General features: G+C 43.9%; 1 protein-coding gene across 3 annotated transcripts in view; it reads left to right on the forward strand.

Annotated features, from left to right (window-relative positions):
- The window catches only part of NCALD (neurocalcin delta), a 468,360-nt gene that overhangs the window by 435,802 nt on the left and 5,202 nt on the right, over window positions 1-27,356 (forward strand). For all 3 annotated transcript variants that reach the window (XM_027561419.1, XM_027561418.1, XM_027561420.1), the window contains 2 exons: window positions 7,989-8,385; window positions 27,199-27,304. In XM_027561419.1, coding sequence (XP_027417220.1) covers window positions 8,008-8,385; window positions 27,199-27,304 — 484 coding nt within the window. In that variant the 5' untranslated portion in view covers window positions 7,989-8,007. The remainder of the gene's footprint in view (window positions 1-7,988; window positions 8,386-27,198; window positions 27,305-27,356) is intronic.

Raw genomic sequence — 27,356 nt, forward strand, 5'->3', positions numbered from 1 at the left:
TCATTTCCTTCCTTACATTTTAGGAGCCTTTTTTTAGTTATGTTTTCATAATTTAGACATTCCATTGGTTGGAAATTCAAAGCAACTCTTAGAGGACAAGGTTACATGTTCCAAAGAGGCAAACATTTTAATTAACCTGGCCCCTTTTGGAAACCACTGTGAGCTCTATGTTCCTTGCTGCAGCTAAATGTGACTTTAGTTGCTAATTTCTTGTAAATTCTGTTTTAGAAGAACTCAGTGCAGTTTGCATTGCAACTTCCTCTGAGGTTAACCAGACTGCCCAGGTTAAGTTATGGACTTTTTCCCTGGAAAATCTAACTCTGGGCGTTGAGAATTAACTCACCAAGTTTTGGAACCTTATGAGGAATGGCAGAAATGAAATGCTGCAGCTCTTTCCACTCCCCAGATACAAAATATATAGATGGGAGCATGTGCGTGTCGAAAGGTTGATCCTCCTCGCCATTTCCTTTCCCTGCAGTATCATTTTTAGGGGTTATTCCTTTTTTAGTTCTTTTTAGATGGAAAGTTAACTTCATAGTGTAGATTCCTGTGCGTTGTTCTTTGTTGGTGGTTTGGTGTCTTGTATATTTTTCCTTTGTCATCTGTGGTCAATATTAACCCCAGATTTATATTTTGGACACTGGATGACTGGATGTGTCCCAAAATAAGTTGGGAAATTTCACATTGCCCATCTCAGGTTAAACTACTGAATAACAGAATGCTGGTGTCTAATAGAATACTTGTGTGTTTCATTTAATTAAATGCAATTGAGATTCAACAAAAATGAATATATATTATATATGTACCTTACAGTAGATAGGTACATAGAATGATCTTACAGGGTACATGAACTTGAAAGGGCTGAGGACCCAATTGCTATGTAAAAGTATTTTTCAAGGGACTTCCCTGGTGTCCAGTGATTAAGACTCTGGTCTTCCAGTGTAGGAGGGCACAGATTCAATCCCTGGTTGGTGAACTGAGATCCCACGTGAGATGGGGGAGATGAAATGAAGATGGCCATGATATGAAGTCAAGAAAGTATAAAAAGTAAAAAATTATATATATATATATTACTTTATACACACATATCTATGTATTCTTCAAGGCTCTGAAGCAAAAGTCTTTAAGAGGTAAAAGCTGGAGCATGCAGGAGGTCAGAGTACCTGGGCAAGGGGGGCTGAAAGGAAGTCAGGGATGGCCAGGGTAGCTCAGAGCCTTTGAGCCACAGGAGGAAGTCTGGGTTGGTGTTCTCTGTGTGTTAGGAAGGCCACGTAAAGCTTTAAGCAGAGGAGGGACCTGGTCTGTTTTATGTTTTTAGAAACCCACTCTGGGGATCTGAGTGGAGAGCCAGGCAGGGAGAAGGAGGATAAGAGTGAAGAATGAGAATCCAGAGAGGAGGGTGTTACAGATGTTCAGGAAGGAGGCGATGGAGGTTCAAACTGAGGCATGACAGTGGAGATATGCAAGTGAATGGATCTGGGACAAATTTTAGAGACAGAGGGCAAGTTTGGACAGCTCCTGCTTATGGAACAAAAGTGAAGGGAATCACGGGTGAGTCCTTGGGGTTGGCTGTGAACAACTGGGCAGAAGATGACAACCTTCAGGGAGACAGGACAGCTGGGGTGGAGGAGACAGCACAAGGTTCAGAGGAAACTGGGAGCCCAGCCCTCCTGTGCGGCTGCCTTGAGCACATTCATGTGCCCCCTTGAGCTGGCACGAAGGACGAAACGGCGGAGAGTGTGGGCTCAGCCTCTGTGTCTCCCTACCCCCTCACTGCCCGTCCTCCTTCTCCCTTGCTGGTTCCTTCTCCTCTTTCTATTGGCAAAGATTCTAAATGGCAGGGTGACCAAGGGCTTGGTCCTTATCCCCTTTTCTTTTCCATCCTCATTCACTTCCAGTCTTTAGCTGTAAACACAATCTATGTGCTGCTGCTGCTGCTGCTAAGTCGCTTCAGTTGTGTCCGACTCTGTGCGGCCCCACAGACGGCAGCCCACCAGGCTTCCCTGGGTTGCCATTTCCTTCTCCAATGCATGAAAGTGAAAAGTGAAAGTGAAGTCGCTCAGTCCTGTCCGACTCTGAGCGACCCCATGGACTGCAGCCTACCGGTCTCCTCCGTCCATGGGATTTTCCAGGCAAGAGTACTGGAGTGGGGTGCCATCGCCTTCTCCGATCTATGTGCTGATAACTCTCAAATTTAAATCGCCTCCTGGACCACTTTCTCTTACTATAGACACATCCAACTGCCTGCTCAATATCTCCAGTCAGCATATAATCAGCATCTGAGAATTAACATACGGACACAACAAAGTCCCCTACCTCACCCCAAAGCCCTGCTTCTCCTGCATTTTTCTTATTTCAGTAAATGTCAGCTTCCACCTTACCAGCGGTGCCAAATCCCACCAATTCTCACCTCCTCTGCTCCCCTGGCTTCACCCACCATCATCTCTTGCCTGGGTCATTGCAGTGGTCTTCCCACTGCTGCCCTTATCCTTCTTTAGCTTTCTGTCCACACAACAGCAAGGTCCTGTTAGAATATAAATCTCTCCTAGCACTTCTCTGCTAAGAATCCTACAACGGCTGCATCTCAGAGTGCAAGCCAGAGCGCTCACGGTTCCCTCCTGGTCGCACAGCATCTGGTCCTCGTTGCTCTTCTGATCTCATATCCTTTGTTTCTTCCCACGCTTGTTGCAGCCCTGTCCTTGAGTGTGCTAAGCACGCTTCTGTGGAGACCTTCTCATCTGCTGTTTTCTCTGCCTGGAATAGTCTTCTCCCAGTCATCTCCATGGCTACCTCCCTACCTCCCTGGTCTTTTTCACACATCACTTTCTTAATGGGGCTTTTTATTTAAAGTGTTAACACCTACCCACCCACTCTGCTATTCTCCATGGTGCATCTCCTTCTCATATTTCACATATTTACTGTGTATCTCTTCCCAAGAGGCTGTAAGCTCCAGGAGGACAGGAGTTTCGCCTGTATGTTCCCGGCTGAATCCCCAGGGCCCCGAGCCATGCCTCCCTCCTGATAGACACTTTGCCCATGTTTGTGGATTGCGTGTGTTATCTCTTTCCTCTTGGGCTTCCCTGACGGCCTGTGTGCTAAACTGCTTCAGTCATGTCTGACTCTGCAACCCCAAGGACTGTAGCCTGCCAGGCTTCTCTGTTCATGGGATTCTCCAGGCAAGAATAGTGGAGTGGGTTGCCATACACACTTGGGAAGATGCCAGGGGATCTTCCCAACCCGGGGATCGGACTCACATCTCTTATGTCTCCTGCATTGGCATGCAGGTTCTCTCAGACCATAAAGAATCTGCCTGCAGTACAGGAGACCCCGGTTCAATCCCTGGGTCAGGAAGATCTCCTGGAGAAGGGAATGGCTCCCTATTCCAGTATTCTTGCCTGGAGAATCCCAGGGACAGAGGAGTCTGGCAGACTATACAATCCATGGGGTCACAAAGAGATGGACATGACTGAGCAACTAACACTTCCCTCGTTTAACTACTGCTCTCTGGCATGTTATAAAGCTTTTGTCTTAATTTCTATATTTGCTTGTCTCTGAAGCTAGTCAGACACAATTGAAAAAAAAAAGACAGTTGACAGTCACATGCAAATTGAGCTTCCCGTCTGGCTCCCTCACTCACAAGCTGTGGGACTCAGGACAAGTCACTTTGCCTCTCTGAGTTTTCTTTCTTCCTTTTCTTCTTTCTCTCTCTTTCTTATAAAATAGTGAAATCTACCCTACCTATCCCTCAGAGTTGCTGTGAAGGCTCAGTAGAAGAATGTATGAGGTGCAATCAAGGATAGGATACAGCATGTGTACAGCTGAGTTCCTTTGCTGTCCACTTGAAACAATCACAGCATTGTTAACCAGCTATACTACAATACAAAATGCAAAGTTTAATAATAAAATAAAAATGTTGTCCTCTTAACAGAGAAAAAAACCAAATTCTAGTTTCATACTACTTTACCTTTAATATTTAAATTCACTCATTAAAAAAAAACAGGAGTAAGATGTAGTTTTCACTGACCAGAGCATCTGTCCCTGACTCAACGCTAGAGGTTTACATATATGACTGTCTCGTTTAATTCTCACATAGAATCAGTGAGATATGAACTTGGACAACTGACCTCATTTCACAGATGAGAAAACTGAAGTGCAGTAAGAATTGAAGTGAATTACCCAAGAGCTGGTCAACAATAGAGCCAGTCTTTGAACCCGAGCATTTTTATTCCATGCCCTGTTCTACTGGCACAAAATAAACATTTTAATGACTGAATGGAGCAATTAAAAGTATTTGATTTGAGGTGCAACTTCTGACTCCGGATGGTTTGTTTTCTTTAGACTGCTAATTAATGTAGCATTTCCCTTAAGGTCCCCTCCCTGATCCTTCAACTCCAGCAAAATTCCTGTCTTCCAAAAGAAAAAGGTATTGTCAGGCATTTTCTATCCTTCCCTCTCTCCCTCAAAGGAAGAAACGGTATTTTATGTCCCTGGAAATTTTTGTTGTACAGCCTAACCATGTCCAGATGGTTCCCTCAAGTTCGGACATCATACTTAGTAAAGTGTTTGCAGTTATCTACTGAAACAAATTCTGGCCTAAATTGCAAACACCCACTTCCCAGATAACTTATTCCATGCTCTTCTGCCTTGTTTGTCTTATGGCCTTTCTGTGCTAATGAATTTGTAAATGCGGTTTAATTACTGTTTACGGGAAAAATAGCCGCACACAGATCAGTCTCAGTGGGAGCCTTAGCCAAAATGTTGAAGCAATTTGTTTCTAGTGCAAAAACAGCTAATAAATGAGACGCACTTTTTAAACATGGGGAAAGGAACTCAAGTTCGGTTTTGAAGAAACAGTGCTTTCTACATCCTGGGAAATAAATCATTCTTTAAGAGAGCAGATTTTAATATCAAAGTGGCGTTTTTTCCCAAGGCCGTGCACTCAGTGATTTGCACAGAACCAAAGGGTTCTCACAGTGATTTGATTGAACGCCACACCAAAGGGCTCTTCTCTAAAGCACTCCCCAAAAGGAAAACTCAACATTACGTGTAAATTCCATAAAATGTTTCGGAGCTCTATAAATCCATGTATTATGTATTACCTTGTGTTTCTGAATTCTTGCCTCTGGCAAGTTGCCAACTTAGCAACTAAATGCAGTTTTGAAATTCTAGTACAAACCAGTCTCTCCTACTTCACTTTTTATCTCAAGGGGGAAAAAAAAGACACAAGAGGGAAGTGAAAGTTATTGAAAGGTTCAGTTTATAAGTTCTGTTTGTGTTGTGCTTGGAGCTGTGGTTTACTTTTGCTCTTACGTAAAAGGGTATTGGTCTGATTCTGTAGTTTAGTTTTGCTCTTATGTAGAATGGCATTGGTCTGATTCTCCGTAGAGTGTCACCTCTGAAAGTGAGCTCCTTCAGGCAGCTGTTGGTCGTGCTGATGCGAAGAGAATTGTTCCACCCTTCTCGGGGAGCAGAGACAGAGCAGGGCTGATTCTGCTCTGTGCAGAACTCAGGGAGCAAAATCAGTCAGCTTGGCAAGTCACAAGGATTGCTTGTCATTTCCTGAACTGTGCATATAATGAAGGAAGTTTGAGCAGTGTAAGATTCAAACCCTGCCTTCAAGGAATTTATAGTGGTGGCAACAGATAGGTACACAGGCAATTCAGTTTCAACAGATCCCAAGGGTGGGGGGAGGGGGAGTTCAGTGAACATGGTCAACAAGTAGAAGCCTCAGATAAGTTCTGGGCATGCATCGTACAGCATGGTACCTATAGTTAACAATTTGTTGTTGTTCAGTCACCAAGTTGTGTCCAACTCTTTGCAACCCCATGGACTGCAGCATGACAAGCCTCCTTGTCCTTCACTATCTCCTGGAGTTAGCTCAAACTCATGTCCATTGAGTCAGTGATGCCATCCAACCATCTCATCCTCTATCATCCCCTTCTCCTCCTGCCTTCAATCTTTTCCAGCATCAGAGTCTTTTCCAATGAGTCAGTTCTTCGCATCAGGTGGCCAAAGTATTGGAGCTTCAGCTTCAGCACCAGCATCATTAACAGTACTCTATTGTATATTTGAAAGATGCTAAGAGAGTAGATCTTAAAAGTTCTCAACAGAAGAAAAATTTCTGTAACCATGTGAGGGTATGGGTGTTAACCAGACTTACTGTGGTGAGCATTTCCCAGTATAAACGTATATTGGATCTTATGTCATATACCTTAAACTTATGCAATCCTCTATGTCAATTATGTCTCAATAAAACTAGTGGAGAAGTGAAGAAAAGAGATCCCAAGACCGAGTCTTAACTACCAAATAGCTTTACTGTCTCAAATAACGTTCTGAAAGCCAGGGCCTCATCTTTGAGGCAAAAAGACTCCTTTTCCAAGAAGATTATTCCATATTTCCCTGTTGTAATTATTTATCTGAGTCATTTCTTCATTCACCTAAGTTATATACAGTGGGCCCTAGGGAGATGGAGTAACCTCAACAAGACTCCATCTCAAGGGGCTCACCCTGAATTGGGAGGGAGGCAGACATAAACAAACACCACAAAGTGAAAATCTCAAAGAAATTGGGAATCATTATTAAAATGGGGATTAAAATCTTTTATATATTCTGTAAGTTTCCAATACAAGAAAAATGTAAAATACAAGTGTAGAGCCCCTTTGTTAGAAGGGACTTATCTTTACCATGCTTATATCATAAGACTTTGGATATGGGAACTAAGCTCACCTCCTCCAAGAACGCCTCCCTGATAGCACCCAGATCCCCTTTTGGCTCGGGTGTCCTGTCCATGTACTTTCCCTGCGCCACGTATATTCCCCTGGTACCACCTTTTGAAAGTTTATTGTGTTGTCCTCTCACCGCAACCACCCCCCCTTCCATATGTAGGCAACTGGGTGTCCCTTAAGGAGGAGGGGTCGCATCTTACTTTTTGCATCCGCAGTGCCAGAAACATCCCTGATATATGGCATGTGGTTAATATTGACTGGCTCTGTGAATGGGAAGACGGGAATCACAGGGTTTTTTCTGTCTAACAAAAGTTGCCTTTATTCCCCACATTATATTAAGTTTTAAAATAAGTAACAAAGGGTATATTTTCTTATTTCTTGAAATATAAACACATTAAAACATATATTAATAGCATTTTAGACAAGGGTGCATATGAAAAATCTACAAGGACACACACCAAATTGTTGGCAGTGTATAAGTGTTAAGATTTGAAATGATGCTGACTTTCCTGTATGTGTTGCTGTGTTGTTTGCTCTTTTACTATGGATGTGCTATTACCGTGATAAGAAAATATGAAATTTTTTGTATCTTAAAAAGAAAAATTTGGCCAGTTTCATAAGCCACAATCATAGGACATAACTTTATGAAATATCATCTTTACTATATAAACACAATGTTGCCAGTGATTTGACTTTTTGGCTTTAAATAACTGACCAAGCTTGGTAGCATTTAATGGAATTAGATGAGTTTCTACTTCCCTTACTCATGTCTGTCTTTATAATATTCAGAAGATACCCAAGCACTTTATTTGCAAATACTCTAAAGCATGTGACATTATCTCTTTTGCTCTCTCTCTTTTTGATCCTTTCCTTTAATTCTCCCTACTAATACTTGGGTTGGGTATTAGAACCCCGGTCTTTCTAAAGGCAGGCTCAGCCTCTTGCAAATAGATAAGGCAGCACTCAGTAATCATTTCTCTGTGTGTATGTGTGTGTCTTTTTTTTTTCATTATAAATCTCCTGTCTTTCATTTGGCTCTGTGTCAAAGAAGTATCAGTTTTCACTGATACTTCTACTCTGCATCTTCTGCCAGCCCCTCTTTCTACATTTTATTGGGCTGACCACAAGGTTGGAAAGCCCTAAACAATGTTATTGAAGTCACACTTTTTTCTTTCTCCCAAAGGAATAATCACAGATTATAAAATGTGCCTCTGAAGAACAGGTTTAGGAAACTCTCTATATTGTATTCTTTTCTGTCTGCAGCTGAATTCTTGCTGTCAAGATGGGAAAACAGAACAGCAAGCTGCGCCCGGAGGTCATGCAAGACTTGCTGGAAAGCACGGACTTCACGGAGCACGAGATCCAGGAATGGTACAAAGGCTTCTTGAGAGACTGCCCCAGCGGACACTTGTCAATGGAGGAGTTTAAGAAAATTTACGGGAACTTTTTCCCTTACGGGGATGCTTCCAAGTTTGCAGAGCACGTCTTCCGCACCTTCGATGCCAACGGAGATGGGACGATAGACTTTAGAGAATTCATCATAGCCCTGAGCGTAACGTCAAGGGGGAAGCTGGAGCAGAAGCTGAAATGGGCCTTCAGCATGTATGACCTAGACGGAAATGGCTACATCAGCAAGGCAGAGATGCTTGAGATTGTGCAGGTACGTAGCCCCTGCCCTTTACAAAGGGGAGAGTGCGAGTCACAGGAAGCACTGGAAAGCCCACAGTATAGCTTAGTGGAGAGATTGCAAGCTGGTGGCCTGCCTGCTTGCAATTTCGGCTAGCCAGAGTCTTTGAAAATATGGAACCCATATATGAAACAGGGAGATTACACATAGCAATGCAGACTGGTTAGCATCTCTTGGGAACTCAGGAGCTCTGCTAACACTAGACCCACATTCTTGCCTGGAATAGGTCACCAGGGGCTTTGCGGTGACTCTCCCCTACCGAGGGACACAGACTCCTCAGGTGGTCATGATCACTGGGGCCACTCCATCCACTCATTGCAATGACCTGCTTGGATCCAGAGCCTAGAGTAATGTCTATGACCAAACTCTGACCTGGGTTCAAATCCTACCTCTTTCAGTCACTATGTCTGTGACTTTAACCAAGTTAGTTCACCTAAGTAAGCCTCAGTGTCCTTATCTGTAAAATGGAACCACAAAAGTACCCACTGCTGTGGGATTATTTTTAGATCGATTCTCCTTGTTCAGTGGTTAGCACAGTGCCAGTTATATACATATATATAACTAATTATCAGCAGCAGCATTAATTTCCAACTTTATTGGACTTTTTTTTTCTTGGTCACAAGGTACAGTTTGGGGGATCTTAGTTCCCTGACCAGGGATCAAACCTGAGCCCCTGCAGTGAAACTGCCAAGTCCTAACCTCTGGACTATCAGGGAATTCCCTAGACTCTTGAATAAAAGTAGAGATCTCTAGTCTAGTTTCTGTCTCATTAGAGATATGAACAGTGCAGAATCAAGGCCTCACTTTACTAGGAAGTTCTCCATTTTATTTCCCCAAACCACTCACGCAGAGTGAATTTCCTAAAAGAACAGGAAAAGGGGCCCTAGTGTTGGCCACATTTTCCTGTGGGATTCCAGCAAGCTTTGCAGAGGAGGGAAGGCTGAAGGAGCTACAGTCATGGCAACGACAGCTTCGTCAGCAGAGGATGGGGCCCGGAGACCAACCTCAGGAGCCTGAAACACAGCGTGGGGGAGGGTCAGAAGAGCCTCGGCTGCAGTAAAACCACCTACTCGGGCGAGCAGCCCCAGGGAGAACGCACCGTCCTGGCAGGTGCATGGGACACGAGAAGGAAGTATCTGGCAGCAAATAGCAGGTGCAAGAAAGTGGTCATCTGGCTTCCTGGAGGGCTCATCTCGGAGGCTTCATCCCAGGACAGGCTGGGTTCAGAGATAGAGCTGCAGCCCCTGGGAGACCTAGTGGGTGCTGGAACAGTGGCAGAGGGTGTAATACAAAGAGACAGGAGACAGAAAGAACTAAGCTACGTTACGGTAAGGAGGGGATGAGGCTGGAGGTGTGTGACACCTGCTTTTAAGGATCCATGGAAAACAGGGTTACAGGAACTGAGGACGGAGCCTGGGTGAGAGCAACATGACTCGCCTGCTGTTGAGCCTGTGGCTGAGGCCTGGGGTCTGCTCCTGGGAGTGGGACTGAGACCCCCGGGCAGTCAGAGTGACAGCTGCACACGTCACAGGAAATCAGACGAGCTCTCCCAGATCCTCCAGCCCCCTCTCCTTTCTGCCTGGGCCACCAGTGGCTTTCCCTCGCCCCCAAACAGTAACTGTCTGGACAAGTTGTGTTGAATGAATCCCCCACAGACAAGAATCTTAAAACAAAAAATAAAGGATTTCTCTCTTTCCCCAAGGATAAATATATGAAAAATATAATGTCTACTATAAAAATATAGGGCTTCCCTGGTGGTAGAGTCTGCCTGCAGTGCAGGAGATCTGCGTTTGATCCCTGGCTTGGGAAGATCCCCTGGAAAGGGGAATGGCTACCCACTCCAGTATTCTTGCCTGGAGAATTCCATGCACAGAGAAGCCTGCTGGCTATATACAGTCCATGGGGCCACAAAGAGTCAGACATGACTGAGCAACCAACACACACACACGCACATAAAAATATAGGGAATATAGAAGAAAAGAAAAGAAAAAGAAAAATTCTCCACAATCCCCCTTCACCTACAAAGGGAATCATTGCTAATAATTTTCTAATATATCTTCCTGGTCCTATTTCCATATATTTAAAAATATCTAATTGATTTATAGTGCATGTGAAATTCTGTACCTTGCCATTTTTCACTTAACATAATTAAAACATAAGCATTTCTCATACTACTGAAACTTTCAATACAAACATTTTAATGGCTGCAGTCATACACATAGCATAATGTACCTAATTTTCCCTTATTGGATATTTAAGTTGTATCCAGTCTTTGTTATATATAACACTATAGCTTTAAAAATGAAATAACAAATACGTGATTCTTATGCATGAAGCTTTTTCTATATTTAGGATTATTTCCTAAGAATGGATTCCCAGAAGTGCAATTACTGGGCCAAAGGGAATGAGCATTTCTTTCTAAGACTCTTGAGACAGTCTGCCAAATTGTTTTTCCAAATGTACCTCTGAAGTGAATGAAGGGTGCCCTCTATCTTTGCACCTCTCCAATTGTTCTGAACCTTTGCTACTTAAACAAAACTTCAAATTTAAAACGTGGTTTTTAATTTTAATTTGGGCTTCCCAGTTGACTCAGTGTTAAAGAAGCTGAGTGCCAGTACAGGAGAAGCAGGTTCGATCCCTGGGTCTAGAAGATCCCCTGGTAAAGGAAATGGCTATCCATTGCAATATTCTTGCCTGGAAAATGCCATGAACAGAGGAGCCCCACGGACTGCTGTCCATGGAGTCACAGAGTCAGACACGACTGATTGAGTGTGCAATTTTAATTAGCTTTCTTTTGTCTCTCCTTTTTACCTGGGAATGTGGTGCTCTGCCCTCGTTCCCTGCCTCCCTGCAGTGAATGGGATGGGTACCTTCTTTTTGGAGAGAATTGCTTCCTGATTGAGATCTAAGAAAAAAAAAATTTTCCCCATCAACCATTATGTTTTCACCTGTTTAACACTTTTTGCACAGTTCTCCTGGCTGCAATGGTGTGGTGGCCAGTACTGAAGATGTAGATCCCCAGCCAGGGAGGACGGTCCCTATTACATGGGTTTATAGAAATCAAGAATTATTCACAAACTCCTTTCACACCTGTGGTAAAACACCTACTAAGTAGCTAGCACCAGGAAAAAATATAAGGAGGAAAACAGACACTCTCCCTGTGGTAATGAATCCATTTTGCAAGGGAGAGTGGAACGTTGCAGAGAAGGTGCAAAAGGTGTGGGTAGACGCTTGCTGAGCCCTTGCTGACTCTGTGTTCAGAAAGTGACCACAAAAGTGAAGGGGCATTCCCCCTAACAAGGTACTTTCTCTACTATAAAGCAGCTCCGTCCACTCACAGGCCCACAGTCAGTTTGCAGGTCATAATAGGAAGGACACAGATTCCTTAATAAAGCTTTCATACTCAGGGTTCTTAAGCAGCCTGCAAATGGAAGGTTCAAATTTTCTGAATTGTTTTCCATAGTAACACACCCTGATGATTAATATTCATGACCGTGGAGAGGAAACCTTGCAGCACCCTGAGGCACCTTCCAAATTGTCAGTGAGATTAAATTAAATTTAGAACCATTTTCCTATTAAGGGCTATTTTATCCCATTCTGCTGCATTGCAAACTGATAATTCATGTATTCTATCTTATTCTTATGCTAATCCCCCGGTTTTCATTGTTTCTGGATGAATTGGAATTTGCTGTAGGATATTACTAAACTCCCCACTCTCCTTTCCTTTCTCCACCCCCTCTTCTGTGAAAGTCTACACTCCAGGCCTTGTCACTGTCCCAAGAAGCCCTGTGGGGATTCTCATTATTTGGTTCTAGCTGGTCCGCACCATTTAGGACAACGCATGTTTGCAGACCCTGCAGTTGCTTAGGTATCCTTTCAGTTCAGTCGCTCAGTTCATGTTCAATTCTTTGCGACCCCATGGACTGCAGCACGCCAGGCTTCCCTGTCCATCACCAACTCCCGGAGCTTACTTAAACTCATGTCCATCGCATCAATGATGCCATCCAACCATCTCGTCTTCTGTCGTCCCCTTCTCCTTCCACCTTCAGTCTTTCCCAGCATCAGGGTCTTTTCTAATGAGTCAGCTCTTCGCATCAGGTGGCCAGAGTATTGGAGTTTCAGCTTCAGCATCAGTCCTTCCAATGAACATTCAGGACTGGTTTCCTTTAGGATCTCCTTGCAGTCCAAGGGACTCTCAAGAGTCTTCTCCAACACCACAGTTCAAAAGCATCAATTCTTTGGCGCTCAGCTTTCTTTCTAGTCCAACTCTCATATCCATACATGACCACTGGAAAAACCATAGCTTTGACTAGACAGACCTTTGTTGGTAAAGTAATGTCTCTGCTTTTTACTGTGCTGTCTAGGTTGGTCATAGCTTTTCTTCCAAGGAGCAAGCATCTTTTAATTTCATGGCTCCGGTCACCATCTGCAGTGATTTTGGAGCCCCCCAAAATAAAGTCTGTCAATGTTTCCATTGTTTCCCCATCTATTTTCTATGAAATGATGGGACCAGATGCCATGATCTTTGTTTTCATCAAGAGGCTCTTTAGTTCTTCTTTGCTTTCTGCCATAAGGGTGGTGTCATCTGCATATCTGAGGTTATTGATATTTATCCTGGCAATCTTGATTCCAGCTTGTGCTTCATCCAGCCCAGTGTTTCTCATGATGTACTCTGCATAAGTTAAATAAGCAGGATGACAATATACAGCCTTGACATACTCCTTTCCCTATTTGGAACCAGTCTGTTGTTCCATGTCCAGTTCTAACTGTTTCTTCTTGACCTGCATACAGATTTCTCAGTAGGCAGGTCAGGTGGTCTGGTATTCCCAACTCTTTCAGAATTTTCCACAGTTTGTTGTGATCCACACAGTCAAAGGCTTTGGCAGAGTCAATAAAGCAAAAGTGGATGTTTTTCTGGAATTCTCTTGCTTTTTCGATGATCCAGCAGATGTTGGCAATTTGATCTCTGGTTCCTCTGCCTTTTCTAAATCCAGCTTGAACATCTGGAAGTTCACATTTCACATATTGTAGGTATCCTTTAGGGGTCTGGGAAAATACCTATTTGAAAATGATGAGATGGAGGCAAGCTGTGGGCTAGCAGAATCATACAGAAATTAAGGCTGTATTTGTTCAAGTAAGTGAAACTGCAGCTCAGCTACAAGTGTCAGTCCATAAATTCCTGGCTGAACTTTTGTCCCTCCAAGAATCAGAAATTCAAGCCATTTAAGGGAAGCCCCAGTGGCTCAGTGGTAAAGAATCCGCCTGTCAATGCAGGAGACATGGGTTCCACCCCTGGGTCAGAAAGATCCCCTGGAGAAGGAAATGGCAACCTACTCCAGTATTCTTGCCTGGGAAATCCCATGGACAAAGGAACCTGGTGTGCTGCAGTCCATGGGGGCTCAAAGAGTTGGACATGACTTAGCAGCTAAATAGCAGCAATGTAAAATGCAAATTCATGATGTTCACCTTCAAATACTAATAATTGGTCAGGGTGAAGATTGGGGTCCAAACAAGTTTATAATAGGCTTGTCAATGAATGAGGGTAGTTGTTTTTCAGTCACCAAGTCATGTTCAGTTCTTTGAGACCCTATGGACTGCAGCACACCAGGCTTCCCTGTCCCTCACTATCTCCTGGAGTTTGCCCAAGTTCATGTCCATTGAATCGGTGATGCCATCCAACCATCTCATCCTCTGCTGCACTTTCTCCTTCTGCCTTCAGTCTTTCCCACCATCAGGGTCTTTTCCAATGACCTGTTCTTTTACATCAGGTAACCAAAGTATTGGAGCTTCAGCATCAGTCCTTCCAGTGATCATTCAGGGTAAATTTCCTTTAAGATTGACTGGTTTGATTTCCTTGCTGTCCAAGGGAATGGAGATTGGGACCCCATAAATTTTCTAGTTTTTCTTCCCTAATGTTGTTCTCCATGGTTTAACTTTGGTATCCACTGAGAATTGTTGGTGCTAACAGATTGGAATCCCCTAGTTTCTCCTGGCATTGGTAGGAAGGATTTTGTGGTGGACTTTGTAACACTGAAATACACCGTGTTAGTCTCCTCTTTTTGCTATAATGAAGGGCCATATATGTAGTGGCTTATAACAGCACAGAGTTATTATCTTATGGTTCTGGAGGTCAGAGATCTGAAATCAGTTTCACTGGGCTAAACTCAAGGGGTAGGACAACTTGCATTCTGTCTGGAGGTTTTGGGAGAAAGTCTGTTCCCTTGCCTTTCCTATTTTCTGAAACATTCCTTAACTTGAAGCCTTTTATCAGATTAGATCAGATCAGATCAGTCGCTCAGTCATGTCCCACTCTTTGCGACCCCATGAATCACAGCACACCAGGCCTCCCTGTCCATCACCAACTCCAGGAGTTCACTCAGACTCACATCCATTGAGTCAGTAATGCCATCCGGCCATCTCATCCTCTGTCGTCCCCTTCTCCTCCTGCCCCCAATCCCTCCCAGAATCAGAGTCTTTTCCAATGAGTCAACTCTTCGCATGAGGTGGCCAAAGTACTGGAGTTTCAGCTTTAGCATCATTCCTTCCAAAGAAATCCCAGGGCTGATCTCTTTCAGAATGGACTGGTTGGATCTCCTTGCAGTCCAAGGGACTCTCAAGAGTCTTCTCCAACACCACAGTTCAAAAGCATCAATTCTACGGTGCTCAGCCTTCTTCACAGTCCAACTCTCACATCCATATATGACGACAGGAAAAACTATAGCCTTGACTAGACAAACCTTTGTTGGCAAAGTAATGTCTCTGCTTTTGAATATGCTATCTAGGTTGGTCATAACTTTCCTTCCAAGGAGTAAGCGTCTTTTAATTTCATGGCTACAGTCACCATCTGTAGTGAATTTGGAGCCCAGAAAAATAAAGTCTGACACTGTTTACACTGTTTCCCCATCTATTTCCCATGAAGTGGTGGGACCGGATGCCATGATCTTCGTTTTCTGAATGTTGAGCTTTAAGCCAACTTTTTCACTCTCCACTTTCACTTTCATCAAGAGGCTTTTGAGTTCCTCTTCACTTTCTGCCATAAGGGTGGTGTCATCTGCATATCTGAGGTTATTGATATTTCTCCTGGCAATCTTGATTCCAGCTTGTGTTTCTTCCAGTCCAGCGTTTCTCATGATGTACTCTGCATAGAAGTTAAATAAACAGGGTGACAATATACAGTCTTGACGAACTCCTTTTCCTATTTGGAACCAGTCTGTTGTTCCATGTCCAGTTCTAACTGTTGCTTCCTGACCTGCATACAAATTTCTCAAGAGGTAGATCAGGTGTTCTGGTATTCCCATCTCTTTCAGAATTTTCCACTGTTTATTGTGATCCACACAGTCAAAGGCTTTGGCATAGTCAATAAAGCAGAAATAGATGTTTTTCTGGCACTCTCTTGCTTTTTCTATGATCCAGCAGATGTTGGCAATTTGATCTCTGGTTCCTCTGCCTTTTCTAAAACCAGCTTCTATCTTCAAAGCCAGCAGCAATGGATTGAGTTCTTCTTCTGTTGCCATTCCTCTGGGTATCTCATTCTGCTTCTCCCTTCCACTCATAAAGACCCCTGTGAGTACACTAGAACCACCCAGATAATTCAGAATAATCCCCTCCCCACCCCCAGCTCAAGTTCCTTTTATTCTGGAAGATAACGTATCTACAGGTGTCGGGGATTGGAACAAGCACATCTCTGGGGGGCTGTTATTCAGTCTACTGCATATGTCCAAATGCAGTTATGTTCCTTTTTCCAAAAAAGTAATTTTGTGCTATATCAACATCTGGGCAAAAAAGCAAAAGCCATATAAAGATTTATTTTTAGAATCTTACATAAAGATTTTCATGTCTGTGTGTTTTTTTTTAAGTGACAAACTTAGGAACATGATTTAGACCCAATATTTTATTATTCCATCAAAACCATCTCTCATGAGTCTTAAACCAGATCACAGTTCTGAAGTTCCCCCTGTGGCAGCAGATCCTCTCCTCAGGGGGGCGCTGGTGTCAGCTCATCGCTGCAAGAAGGAGAAGCCTTCCGGCCTCACCTATTTCTCTGTCCTTGAGTCCAGCCAGAGGCAGGTCTGAACACCCACACCCAGTCCAGAACAGGCTGTGTTTGAGGAACGGGCCAGGGAGCATGTGAGTTCCATTGCCAGTTAACATGAATGCTCAGATGCTTTCTGGATCTTGAGGGTGAAGGAACTTGAACTTAGGGATTCATTGACAGGATCACAGCCCTCCCTGGGTTCAGGGGAGAATGCAGGAAGAACAGGGAGTGAAACTAATTCTCTTTTGTTCTCAGAAAGTAACTAGGACCCTTGAAGGAACAAATTCAATCCAAATTCAACAAATTCAATCCAAACAAATCCAATAACTACAGGACTGTCATTAGGTAGGAGCACACAAGCTGTGTTGCTTTACTGTTTATCTGAATGAAAATCACAAGCTTAGACAAAAATTGATCACCTGTATCCCAAATAAAGATGAAGGAAGGGAAGAATTGGCATGTGAGAGTCGGTGTCTTGGGCAAGGTGGATCAGTATCATCTTGCCTCTCTCTTTTTTCTTTTTCCATCTCCTTTTCCTTCTTCTCCTCAGATAAGTTATTTAACCTTTCTGTACATTGTTCTCATGATTTGTGAACTGGAACTAATCATAGCACCTGCCTCTAGAGTAATTGTAAAACAGTTATGACAAGTAGAGTACTTTTCTAGATACAACCCAGTGCCTCTCATGGGGTTGTTGTTGCTGTTCAGTCACTCAGTTGTGTCCAACTCTTTGCAACCCCATGGACTGCAGCACACCAGGCTTCCCTGTCACTCACTATCTCCTGGAGTTTGCCTAAGTTCATGTCCATTGAATTGGAGATGCCATCCAACCATCTCATCCTCTGTCGTCCCCTTCTCCTGCCCTCAATCTTTCCCAGCATAGGGTCTTTTCCAATGAGTTAGCTGTTTGCATCAGGTGACCAAAGTATTGGAGCTTCAGCTTCAGCATCAGTCCTTCCAAAGAGTATTCAGGGCTGATTTCCTTAAGGATTGACTGGTTTGATCTCCTTGCTGTCCAGGGACTCTCAATAGTCTTCTCCAGCACCACAGTTCGAAAGCATCAATTCTTCAGTGCTCTGCTTTCTTTATTATCTAGCTCTCACATCCGTAAGTGACTACTGGAAAAACCATAGCCTTGACCATATAGACCTTTGTCGGCAAAGTGATATCTTTGGTTTTTAACACACTGTTTGTCAAAGCTTTCCTGCAAGAAACAATCATCTTCTAATTTCATGCAGTCACCATCCGCAGTGATTTTAGAACTCAAGAAAAGGAAATCTGTCACTGCTTCCACCTTTTCCCCTTCTATTTGCCGTGAAGTGATGGGACTGGATGCCATGATCTTAGTTTTTAATACTGAGTTTTAAGTTGACTTTTTCACTCTCCTCCTTCACCTTCATCAAGGCTCTTTAGTTCCTCTTCTCTTTCTGCCATTAGAGTGGTATCATCCACATATCTGGATACTTCTCCCAGCAATCTTGATTCCAGCCTATAACTCATCCAACTCAGCATTTCACAAAATGTGCTGTGCATATAACTTAAATAAACAGGGCAACCATAATAATAATATCTTTCATGGGGTATTACTCAGTAAATGCTGGCTACTGCTATTCTATAGAATTTTCTAGAGCTGGGACAGGATGTTCCCCTGCAAAATAAAGGGAGGTCATTTCCCACTCAAAGGACAAAGTAACAGAGTTTTCCATTAAGTTTTATGTTGTTTACCTCATCATAAAATGTTTGTTCACAAACCCAACATACAAGTTGGGTTTGTATGTTCACAAACCCAACTAAACCTCTGAAGGGTGGAACCCACAGAAGAGATGTGCTTGTATAGATAGCTTTAGGAGTACCCAGGCCGCTTCAGCTGTTGTCTTTCCCACCAAACACCAGCCCAGCTGGGAAGAAACCAAAACTTCTGGGCTGCTCTGATGCTTATGGGATTTAAGTAACAGAAAGAGCTACCTTTCTAGGAGACAGTGTGGTTGGCACCAGGAATTCGCCAAATCTCAGCTGTTGCCCTGAGTTCATGGGTGCACCTCATGCATTCAGACTATTGGGGCACAGATCATCTGGATTTGTTCTCAAGTTCCAACTAGAGGCTTTCCCAGAGGAATATAGAGGCTAACACAATGTTACCCTTAGCAGTTCTCGGGGAACTCACTTTAATGACCGGGTTGGGATAATTTCTAGTTAGCACATTCATTCCTTGGATGGTAATGATTGCTTTACACTATTTGGTGTTCAAATGCGTGTTGTCTTAGAATCAGACTCTCCCTCCTAGTTGTGATTCAAGGTTGATTGGCTCTTTTGATGAAGGCAAGTGAGCTTCATAACACCCTAGTCTACAGCTCCACATCTTTTGAATGAATGGAAATGAAAGGAAGGAAGCGGGCTTATGCTGGCAGTCTAAGAAGAGTGCACTGCTTTGGTTTTTTCACAACATGGGGATTTGGATTTTTTTTTCCTGATACACTCATCAGAGTAAGTTACATGTTTCTATGCAGCAATGAGATGAAGAGGAAGGGAGATTGTGGTGTTGGTCACACAAAGGGTTACTGTCCCCAAACACCAAACAGACTAACAAATTAATCTGACCTAGTCTCAAGAGCACCAACTGTGACCAGTTCAGGCAAACCACATCGTGCATATTTGTGTCACAACAGATCTAAATCAGGGCCAGAAAGATTTGGTTACATTTTTTCTAGAACCACTTCCTGAGTGGTTTTTTTCTCCCAAAGGTCTTTCTAAATTTGTGTCATAGACACCATGTCACTTGTAGTATGTGCCTTGAAGAGCTGAAACACTGTTTTTTTTCTGATTGTGAAAAAAAAAAAAAGGAAGTAGGGGTGGTAGTGAGAGCTTCTAGTCCATCTTGACATGGCCCTTGGGGATTCAGCACCAAACTCTTGCCTAATACTCAATTACAAGTGTGGACCACAGACGTTACACTGAATTCAACTTCAGTTTCTCTCCTGGAGAAAATTCTTTAAAGCATTTGTCCAGGCTAGAGACTTTCTCTAAGAACTAACCTTACTGTTTGTTTATCAGTTATATTTGGCTTATCCCTTTCTTATTAGGGGATTAACCATATCATGACAAGTCACATTATAGTTTAAGAGTTGAAGTTATACATCTGGCAAGACAAATGAATGCCTACTAACCAAAGGCCCCCTCTGGGCTGTGCCGTCCAGGCCTCCTTTGTGGACTCCTCTTCCTTCTCCTGTTCCCTAAACAAGGATATTCCCAAGCAGAGTTCCAGCCTTAGCCCTCTTTTCCTTCTTTTTTTTTCCCCCTTCTGGGACATCTCATCTTCTCAGTGCTTGTGAGTGCTTCTCAGTGCTCAAGCATTGTGTTAAGTATTTTTCATGCTATGTTAGTTTCCTGGGGTTCAGTTCAGTTCAGTCGCTCAGTTGTGTACGACTCTTTGTGACCCCATGAATCGCAGCACGCCAGGCCTCCCTGTCCATCATCAACTCCCAGAGTTCACTCAGACTCACGTCCATCAAGTCAGTCCATCTCATCCTCTGTCGTCCCCTTCTCCTCCTGCCCCCAATCCCTCCCAGCATCAGGGTCTTTTCCAACGAGTCAACTCTTCCCATGAGATGGCCAAAGTACTGGAGCTTCAGCTTTAGCATCATTCCTTCCAAAGAAATCCCAGGGCTGATCTCTTTCAGAATGGACTGGTTGGATCTCCTTGCAGTCCAAGGGACTCTCAAGAGTCTTCTCCAACACCACAGTTCAAAAGCATCAATTCTTCGGCGCTCAGCCTTCTTCACAGTCCAACTCTCACATCCATACATGACCATAGGAAAAACCATAGCCTTGACTAGACGAACCTTTGTTGGCAAAGTAATGTCTCTGCTTTTGAATATGCTGTCTAGGTTGGTCATAACTTTCCTTCCAAGGAGTAAGCGTCTTTTAATTTCATGGCTGCAGTCACCATCTGCAGTGGTTTTGGAGCCCCCCCCAAAAAAGTCTGACACTGTTTCCACTGTTTCCCCATCTATTTCCCATGAAGTGATGGAACTGGATGCCATGGTCTTCATTTTCTGAATGTTGAGCTTTAAGCCAACTTTTTCACTCTCCATTTTCACTTTCATCAAGAGGCTTTTGAGTTCCTCTTCACTTTCTGCCATAAGGGTGGTGTCATCTGCATATCTGAGGTTATTGATATTTCTCCCAGCAATCTTGATTCCAGCTTGTGTTTCTTCCAGTCCAGCGTTTCTCATGATGTACTCTGCATATAAGTTAAATAAGCAGGGTGATAATATACAGCCTTGATGTACTCCTTTTCCTATTTGGAACCAGTCTGTTGTTCCATGTCCAGTTCTAACTGTTGCTTCCTGACCTGCATACAGATTTCTCAAGAGGTAGATCAGGTGGTCTGGTATTCCCATCTCTTTCAGAATTTTCCACAGTTTATTGTGATCCACACAGTCAAAGACTTTGGCATAGTCAATAAAGCAGAAATAGATGTTTTTCTGGAACTCTCTTGCTTTTTCCATGATCCAGTGGATGTTGGCAATTTGATCTCTGGTTCCTCTGCCTTTTCTAAAACAAGCCTGAATATCTGGAAGTTCACAGTTCACGTATTGCTGAAGCCTGGCTTGGAGAATTTTGAGCATTACTTTACTAGCATGTGAGATGAGTGCAATTGTGCGGTAGTTTGAGCATTCTTTGGCATTGCCTTTCTTTGGGATTGGAATGAAAACTGATCTTTTCCAGTCCTGTGGCCACTGCTGAGTTTTCCAAATTTGCTGGCATATTGAGTGCAGTGCTTTCACAGCATCATCTTTCAGGATTTGAAATAGCTCAACTGGAATTCCATCACCTCCACTCGCTTTGTTCGTAGTGATACTTTCTAAGGCCCACTTGACTTCACATTCCAGGATGTCTGGCTCTAGGTGAGTGATCACACCATCGTGATTATCTGGGTCATGAAGATCTTTTTTGTACAGTTCTTCTGTGTATTCTTGCCACCTCTTCTTAATATCTTCTGCTTCTGTTAGGTCCATACCATTTCTGTCCTTTATTGAGCCCATCTTTGCATGAAATGTTCCCTTGGTATCTCTAATTTTCTTGAAGAGATCTCTAGTTTTTCCCATTCTGTTGTTTTCCTCTATTTCTTTGTATTGATTGCTGAGGAAGGCTTTCTTATCTCTTCTTGCTATTCTTTGGAACTCTGCATTCAGATGCTTATATCTTTCCTTTTCTCCTTTGCTTTTCGCTTCTCTTCTTTTTACAGCTATGTAATAAATTACCATAAACTGGGCAGTTTCAAACAACAAAACATTTATTCTATCATAGTTCCAGAGGCCAGAAGTCCAACATCAAGGTGTGGGCAAGGTTGGTTCCTTCCAGAGACTCCTGGCCGGTGGGGGTGTGGGGGATCTGCTCCATGCCTCTTTCCTAGCTTCTGGTGGTAGCTGGCGATCCTTGGTGTTTGGGGGTTGTGCATCTCTCATCATCACATGACATTTTCCCTGTGTATCTGTGTATAAATTTCTTCTTCCTATAAGAATACATCATTGGATTGGGGCCCACCCTAATCCAATAGAATCTCATTTTAACTTGATTACATCTACAAAGACCCTATTTCCAGATAAAGTCACATTTACAGGTTTTGAGTGAACATGAGTTTTTGCAGGACACTGGTCCACCTGATACCTGTGTATTATCTCATTTAATCCTCACGATAACCTTCTTAGCCCCATGTTATGGATGAAGAATCAGTGTACTTTCAGGCCTTCGCCTCTACTCTGTCCAGCTGTTAATGGACATCTCTCTCCAGTAAGACATTGCAGTGGTATCTCACAATCAAACATTCCAGAAACAAGCTCAGTATCACCCTCCAACATGTGAAGTCCTAAAGCACAGCAGCTCCAGAATGTCTTTTTAGGGGAGTAAATGGGATCTTTGGAAGGGGTTGTTTGAAGCAGCCTTTGCAGAGCACTTTATATAAGACTGAAACAAATAGTAATTGCCCAGATCTAAAAGTGAGGGGTACCACCATTGACTTGAAACAAGACAGTGGTGGGAGGAATGGGCAAGAATGATAAATTAAGAAAAATATCAAGGAAGCAGATTTGATAGGTCTAGTTGACCACCTGCCTGTGGAGACAGAGAGGTATTAAAGATGCCTTTGAGTTGATTATAGAACAGTGGATGGTAGGGCTATTTACCAAGAAACAGAGTGGTGGCAGGGGGACTGGGTAGTAATGAGTTTCAAGTATTAATGAAATCTTATGAGAAAACTAACATAAGAACGGAGCTGCTTTGCTGGAAAGAAGGGGTGGGGCCCTTATTCTCCCCTAGTCCTCCCTATCTGTGATAGGCAGGGAGCATTTTGGTAAACATTATGGATTCACTGACTTTCTTGTATTCTTCTAGCTCTAAACAAGAAAGTGCTGATACATAGATATTGATACCATTTCAAGAGCATTTACAAGAAAGATCCTCCTGGCCTCTTTCTACCCTCCTTTCCTGCTGTGTGGTGTCCTTCTAAGGAGGGTGCTCTTCTTTACCGATAATCTAGAAACAGCCCTGTGCCACTTAACTTCTTTTGCCCTTGGTGGGTTGTTGTGGGGCTTGGGTGTCCTGTTAGAAAACCCTATGTCCTCTGATGAAAACTCAGCCTGGTTTTCTTCAGAGAGGAGTGAACTTTAGCTCTTGGAATTGTGCCTGCCCTCAGTTAATTCCACAACCTTTATCAGTTCAGACTTGAGTCCTTCCTTTCCAACATTCTCAGAGGTGGTTCATTCAGAGGGAAAAAGAAAAACAAAAATCCTAGGCCCTGCGGAAGCCGGTAAGACCCCCGGCCACAGGTTGTGCTGTCCTGGGTCTGCCTAGGGCCAAGCCAGAACTGGGCCCCTGAGTGTCCCATAGCTTTGTATTTACACACAGACAAGAATAAGGCTCTTCAAGTTTAATTAAAAACAGGATGTCCCTGCTGGGCCTCTCACTGACATTGCTAAAAATAAAGTAGGGAAATAGCCTGGCCTCTTCATGATTTAATCCCATTAAATTGGCGGGGTGGTGGTGGGGGGTGGTGTACAGAAACTGGAGCTAATAAGACACAATTTGTTTCAAAGTGCTGTCTGGGCTTGTGCCTTCTATCTCCCTGCTCTGTGGAGTCCTAGAGCCAATACAGTCAATGCTGACTTGTTGAGACCATGCGAGAACACTAACCCTAACCCTGCTGAGGTTTTGCAGGGATGTCACCCATTCACTCACTCTTAAGACCCTTGGGACTTGTCACCTCGTCTCTTTGCTCCCTGCTCTAGTACACACATGTTCATAGACCTGGTATTCTGAATAATTTATTCATCATTTTCTGTGAGTTGGTGCACATGCAAAAAAAGGGGGGAAAAATCTAGTTTGAATGCAATGAAAGAGCTATTTAGAAATGTGAGGCTCTTAAAGGTGTTCTCTTTTCCTCTTCAGCCCCTTCGTACACTCAGACGTTGTAATTCTTTTTGCTTATGGGTTCTTTTTCGTACTAACGCATCCTCATTTCTTGGCCCCAACCCTACTCCTTTAGACTGACAGCTAAAGACTAAACTATTGAAGACTTTCTGTTGGGTACAAGAACCTTTATTTCAAACACACAGTCATCTGTTGGCTTGGTCCTTCATTCACTTGTTCAACCAGAGTATTAAGAGAATGGTCTCTAGATTATCATATCATTGACTTGCCTTCAGGATCCCAAGAAGGAGAATTTCATGAGCCTCAAGTCTTAGAGACTGAGAGCACCAAGGAGTATTCCAAATCAATGGGTTATCCTTGCTACTATGGGACCTTACTCAGGCCCAAAAAGACCAGGGAAAGGAACAACGCAGCCCCAAAGAAGGTTGATTACACAACATCCTTAAGGCTTCTATTAATACTTACTAGAAGGACTGATGGTGAACCTGAAGCTCCCATACTTTGGCCACCTGAAGCGAAGAGCTGACTCACTGGGAAAGACCCTGATGCTGGGGAAAATTGAGGGCAGGAGGAAAAGGGGGCGAAAGAGGAGGAAATGGTTGGATGGCATCATTGACTCAACGGACAGGAGTTTGAGCAAACTCTGGGAGATAGTGAAGTATAGGGAAGCCTGGCATGCTGCAGTTCATGGGGTCGCAAAGAGCTGGACACGACTGAGTGACTGAATAACAACAAATAGCTAAAACTAATCTTAATAGTTATGCCCCTCCCTCATTACCTCTGTAACTACTGAAATGTTGTAGAGTTCTTACACCTTTAAATGGGTGTACCTGTGATCTGATGAGATACTGACAAATAGATACTATTTTGTTGTTGTTGTTCTAAGATATCTGGGCTTATGAATTCCCAAAATATTTCAGATTGTGTAAGTCTGAAATCCAGGTGAGGTGTGTGTGTGTGTTCATCAGTTTGTGCCACCAATTCCTCTTTGGGTCAAGAGTTTCAGAAAAGCTTCCATGAGGACAGGGGCTAGACCTCAGGACACAGGTGGTATGGAGAGTCTCCTGCTATCTACTTTTGTTACTAAATATTCATGTGGACCTGAAAGCTCAGCATCTCTGTTTTCCCATTTGTTAAAAAAAAGTCTCTATCTCTATGGCCTTTTCTAATTCCCCCAAGGATCCAGGTGTCCCTGCCAGCTTGGCAGGTGGCACTATAACCCCAGCACAGATGGCAGGGTTGTCCCGGGCTGGAGGGGATAGCGGGAGGGGACCAGGAGGAAGACAGAGTGAGGTTTGCCTCTTGCCTGTGGAGCACACTTCAGTGAGCACTTCTTGGGACAGCTGTCTGTGGCCCAGCTCGCTTACCCCCAGGCAGAGCCACGACTCCCAGCTTGCCCTTCCTCCCGGAGTCACTGTGGAGGCAGCTCTTCAGTTCAGCAAGGGCTCTGGGTGGGTTCAAGTCAGACTAGGGGAGCCTGGCCTAAGGGGTCCTTGTGGGGTGGGATCAGCCCAAGAGTCGGCATACTGGCTGAGTCCACTTTTCATTCCTGTTTTAGCAACTGAGATTGTAATATTTATCGCCATCTCTCCAGACTATTTTAGGAACTTGAGGCAGGTTGACCTGAACAAGACTGTAAAGCAGCAAAGCTTAGCCTTTATCTCTTTCTACCATCCTTTTTGTTTCCACATTTCCCCTTTGGAGACTACTTCCCCTCAGCTGCCTTCCTTTTTCTCCTCCCTCTGCATCCCAAGTTCCAGAACTTTCCAGATTTCTACCCCGCCCCCACCCCCAGGAAATTCCACTTTTTCTAAAACTCCTTCCCAGGGCCAAAGTTCCCAAACTGAATCTGAGTAGCAAAACCATGGTCTGGGGATAAAAACAATGACTTTACATTATTCTTCCAAAATACAAATATCTGATAGCTGAGGTCTTCCAGGCCCTGAGCATCTGGGGTTGGGGTGTGGTGTCCACAGGTGGTAGGGGAGATAGTTTCAGTACTGCTCAAAACCTCTTCAGGTTTTCAGGGTTTCAGTCAAAACTCTTTGATCATCAGATTTCAGACATACTCAGTTTATCTCAAGCAGAGATTGTACACTTGTTCAGTTGCTAAGTGAACTCTTATCTGGCTATTCACAACCCCATGAACTGCAGCCCACCAGGCTTCCCTGTCCTTCACTATCTCCTGGAGCTTGCACAAACTCATGTCCATTGAGTCAGTGATGCCATCCAACCATCTCATCCTCTGTTATCCCTTTCTCCTCTTGCCTTCAATCTTTCCCAGCTTCAGGGTCTTTTCCAATGAATCAGCTCTTCTCAACAGGTGGCCAAAGTATTGACTCTTCAGCTTCAGCATTAGATCGTCCATTGAATATTCAGGGTTGGTCTCCTTTAGGATTGACTCTTTTGATCTCCTTGCAGTCCAAGGGACTCTCAAGAGTCTTCTCCAGCACCACAGTTCCAAAGCATCAATTATTCGGGGCTCAGCCTTCTTTCAGATCCAGCCTTCTTTACTTTTATTGTGCACTTATTTCATCCAGCAGTACTCAAGTCGCAGATGGTTCCCATCCTGGGGGATAACTGACAGTGTGCTGATAAGGAATGCAAGACGATTGCCACACACAAGTGGAGAGGGCACTGAGATGGATTGGTAATGTCTGGAGGAGGGCAGGCCCTTATAAACAGTGTTTATCATCCTCCAGTGGAGAAGGAAATGGCAACCCACTCCAGTGTTCTTGCCTGGCGAATCCCATGGACAGAGAAGCCTGGTAGGCTGCAGTCCATGGGGTCGCACAGAGTCGGACACGACTGAAGCGACTTGGCAGCATCATTCTCCAGGGACCCAGGGAGTAGACCCTGACCTGTCTGTCTGGCCCGAGGAATGTTGTCTACAGCCTGAGAGTGGGAACCCCAAAATTAGCAACAGCATCACACGGGATCCCTGTTAGAAAGGTAGAATCTTATGACTCCCATTTCCCAACCCACTCTACTCAATCAGCTTCTCCTTCTCATAAGATTCCCAGGGGGTTCATATGCACAGTACGATTAGAGACATGGAGTAGAGGGTGCGTCTAGCAGATCATCTGGTCAGCTGTCGTTCCTGAAGGTCCTTACCACTGGACATGCTCTGCTGGTCTGGCTGCTCTCACAGCCACTGCACATCTGATTTCCACAACAAGCGAGAAGCAAGAACAGAGCCTGCTCTCTGTGTGAAGGGAAGGCATTCCCTTCCCCCCTGCATTTGGGAGGTTTAATAATAGGGCCATTGGGTGCAAAACCAAACTGTGTTTCCGTCTCCCCACCATGTTGCTTCTTGTCCCCAGGCGATCTATAAGATGGTTTCCTCCGTAATGAAAATGCCTGAAGATGAGTCGACCCCAGAGAAGAGGACAGAAAAGATCTTCCGCCAGATGGACACCAATCGAGATGGTAGGAGGCCACGGCTACTTTGCTTGGTTTTGCTCAGAGTGGGGACTGCTGG

The sequence above is a fragment of the Bos indicus x Bos taurus genome, chromosome 14, assembly GCF_003369695.1.
Source record: "Bos indicus x Bos taurus breed Angus x Brahman F1 hybrid chromosome 14, Bos_hybrid_MaternalHap_v2.0, whole genome shotgun sequence".
NCBI classification, from domain to species: Eukaryota; Metazoa; Chordata; class Mammalia; order Artiodactyla; family Bovidae; genus Bos; species Bos indicus x Bos taurus.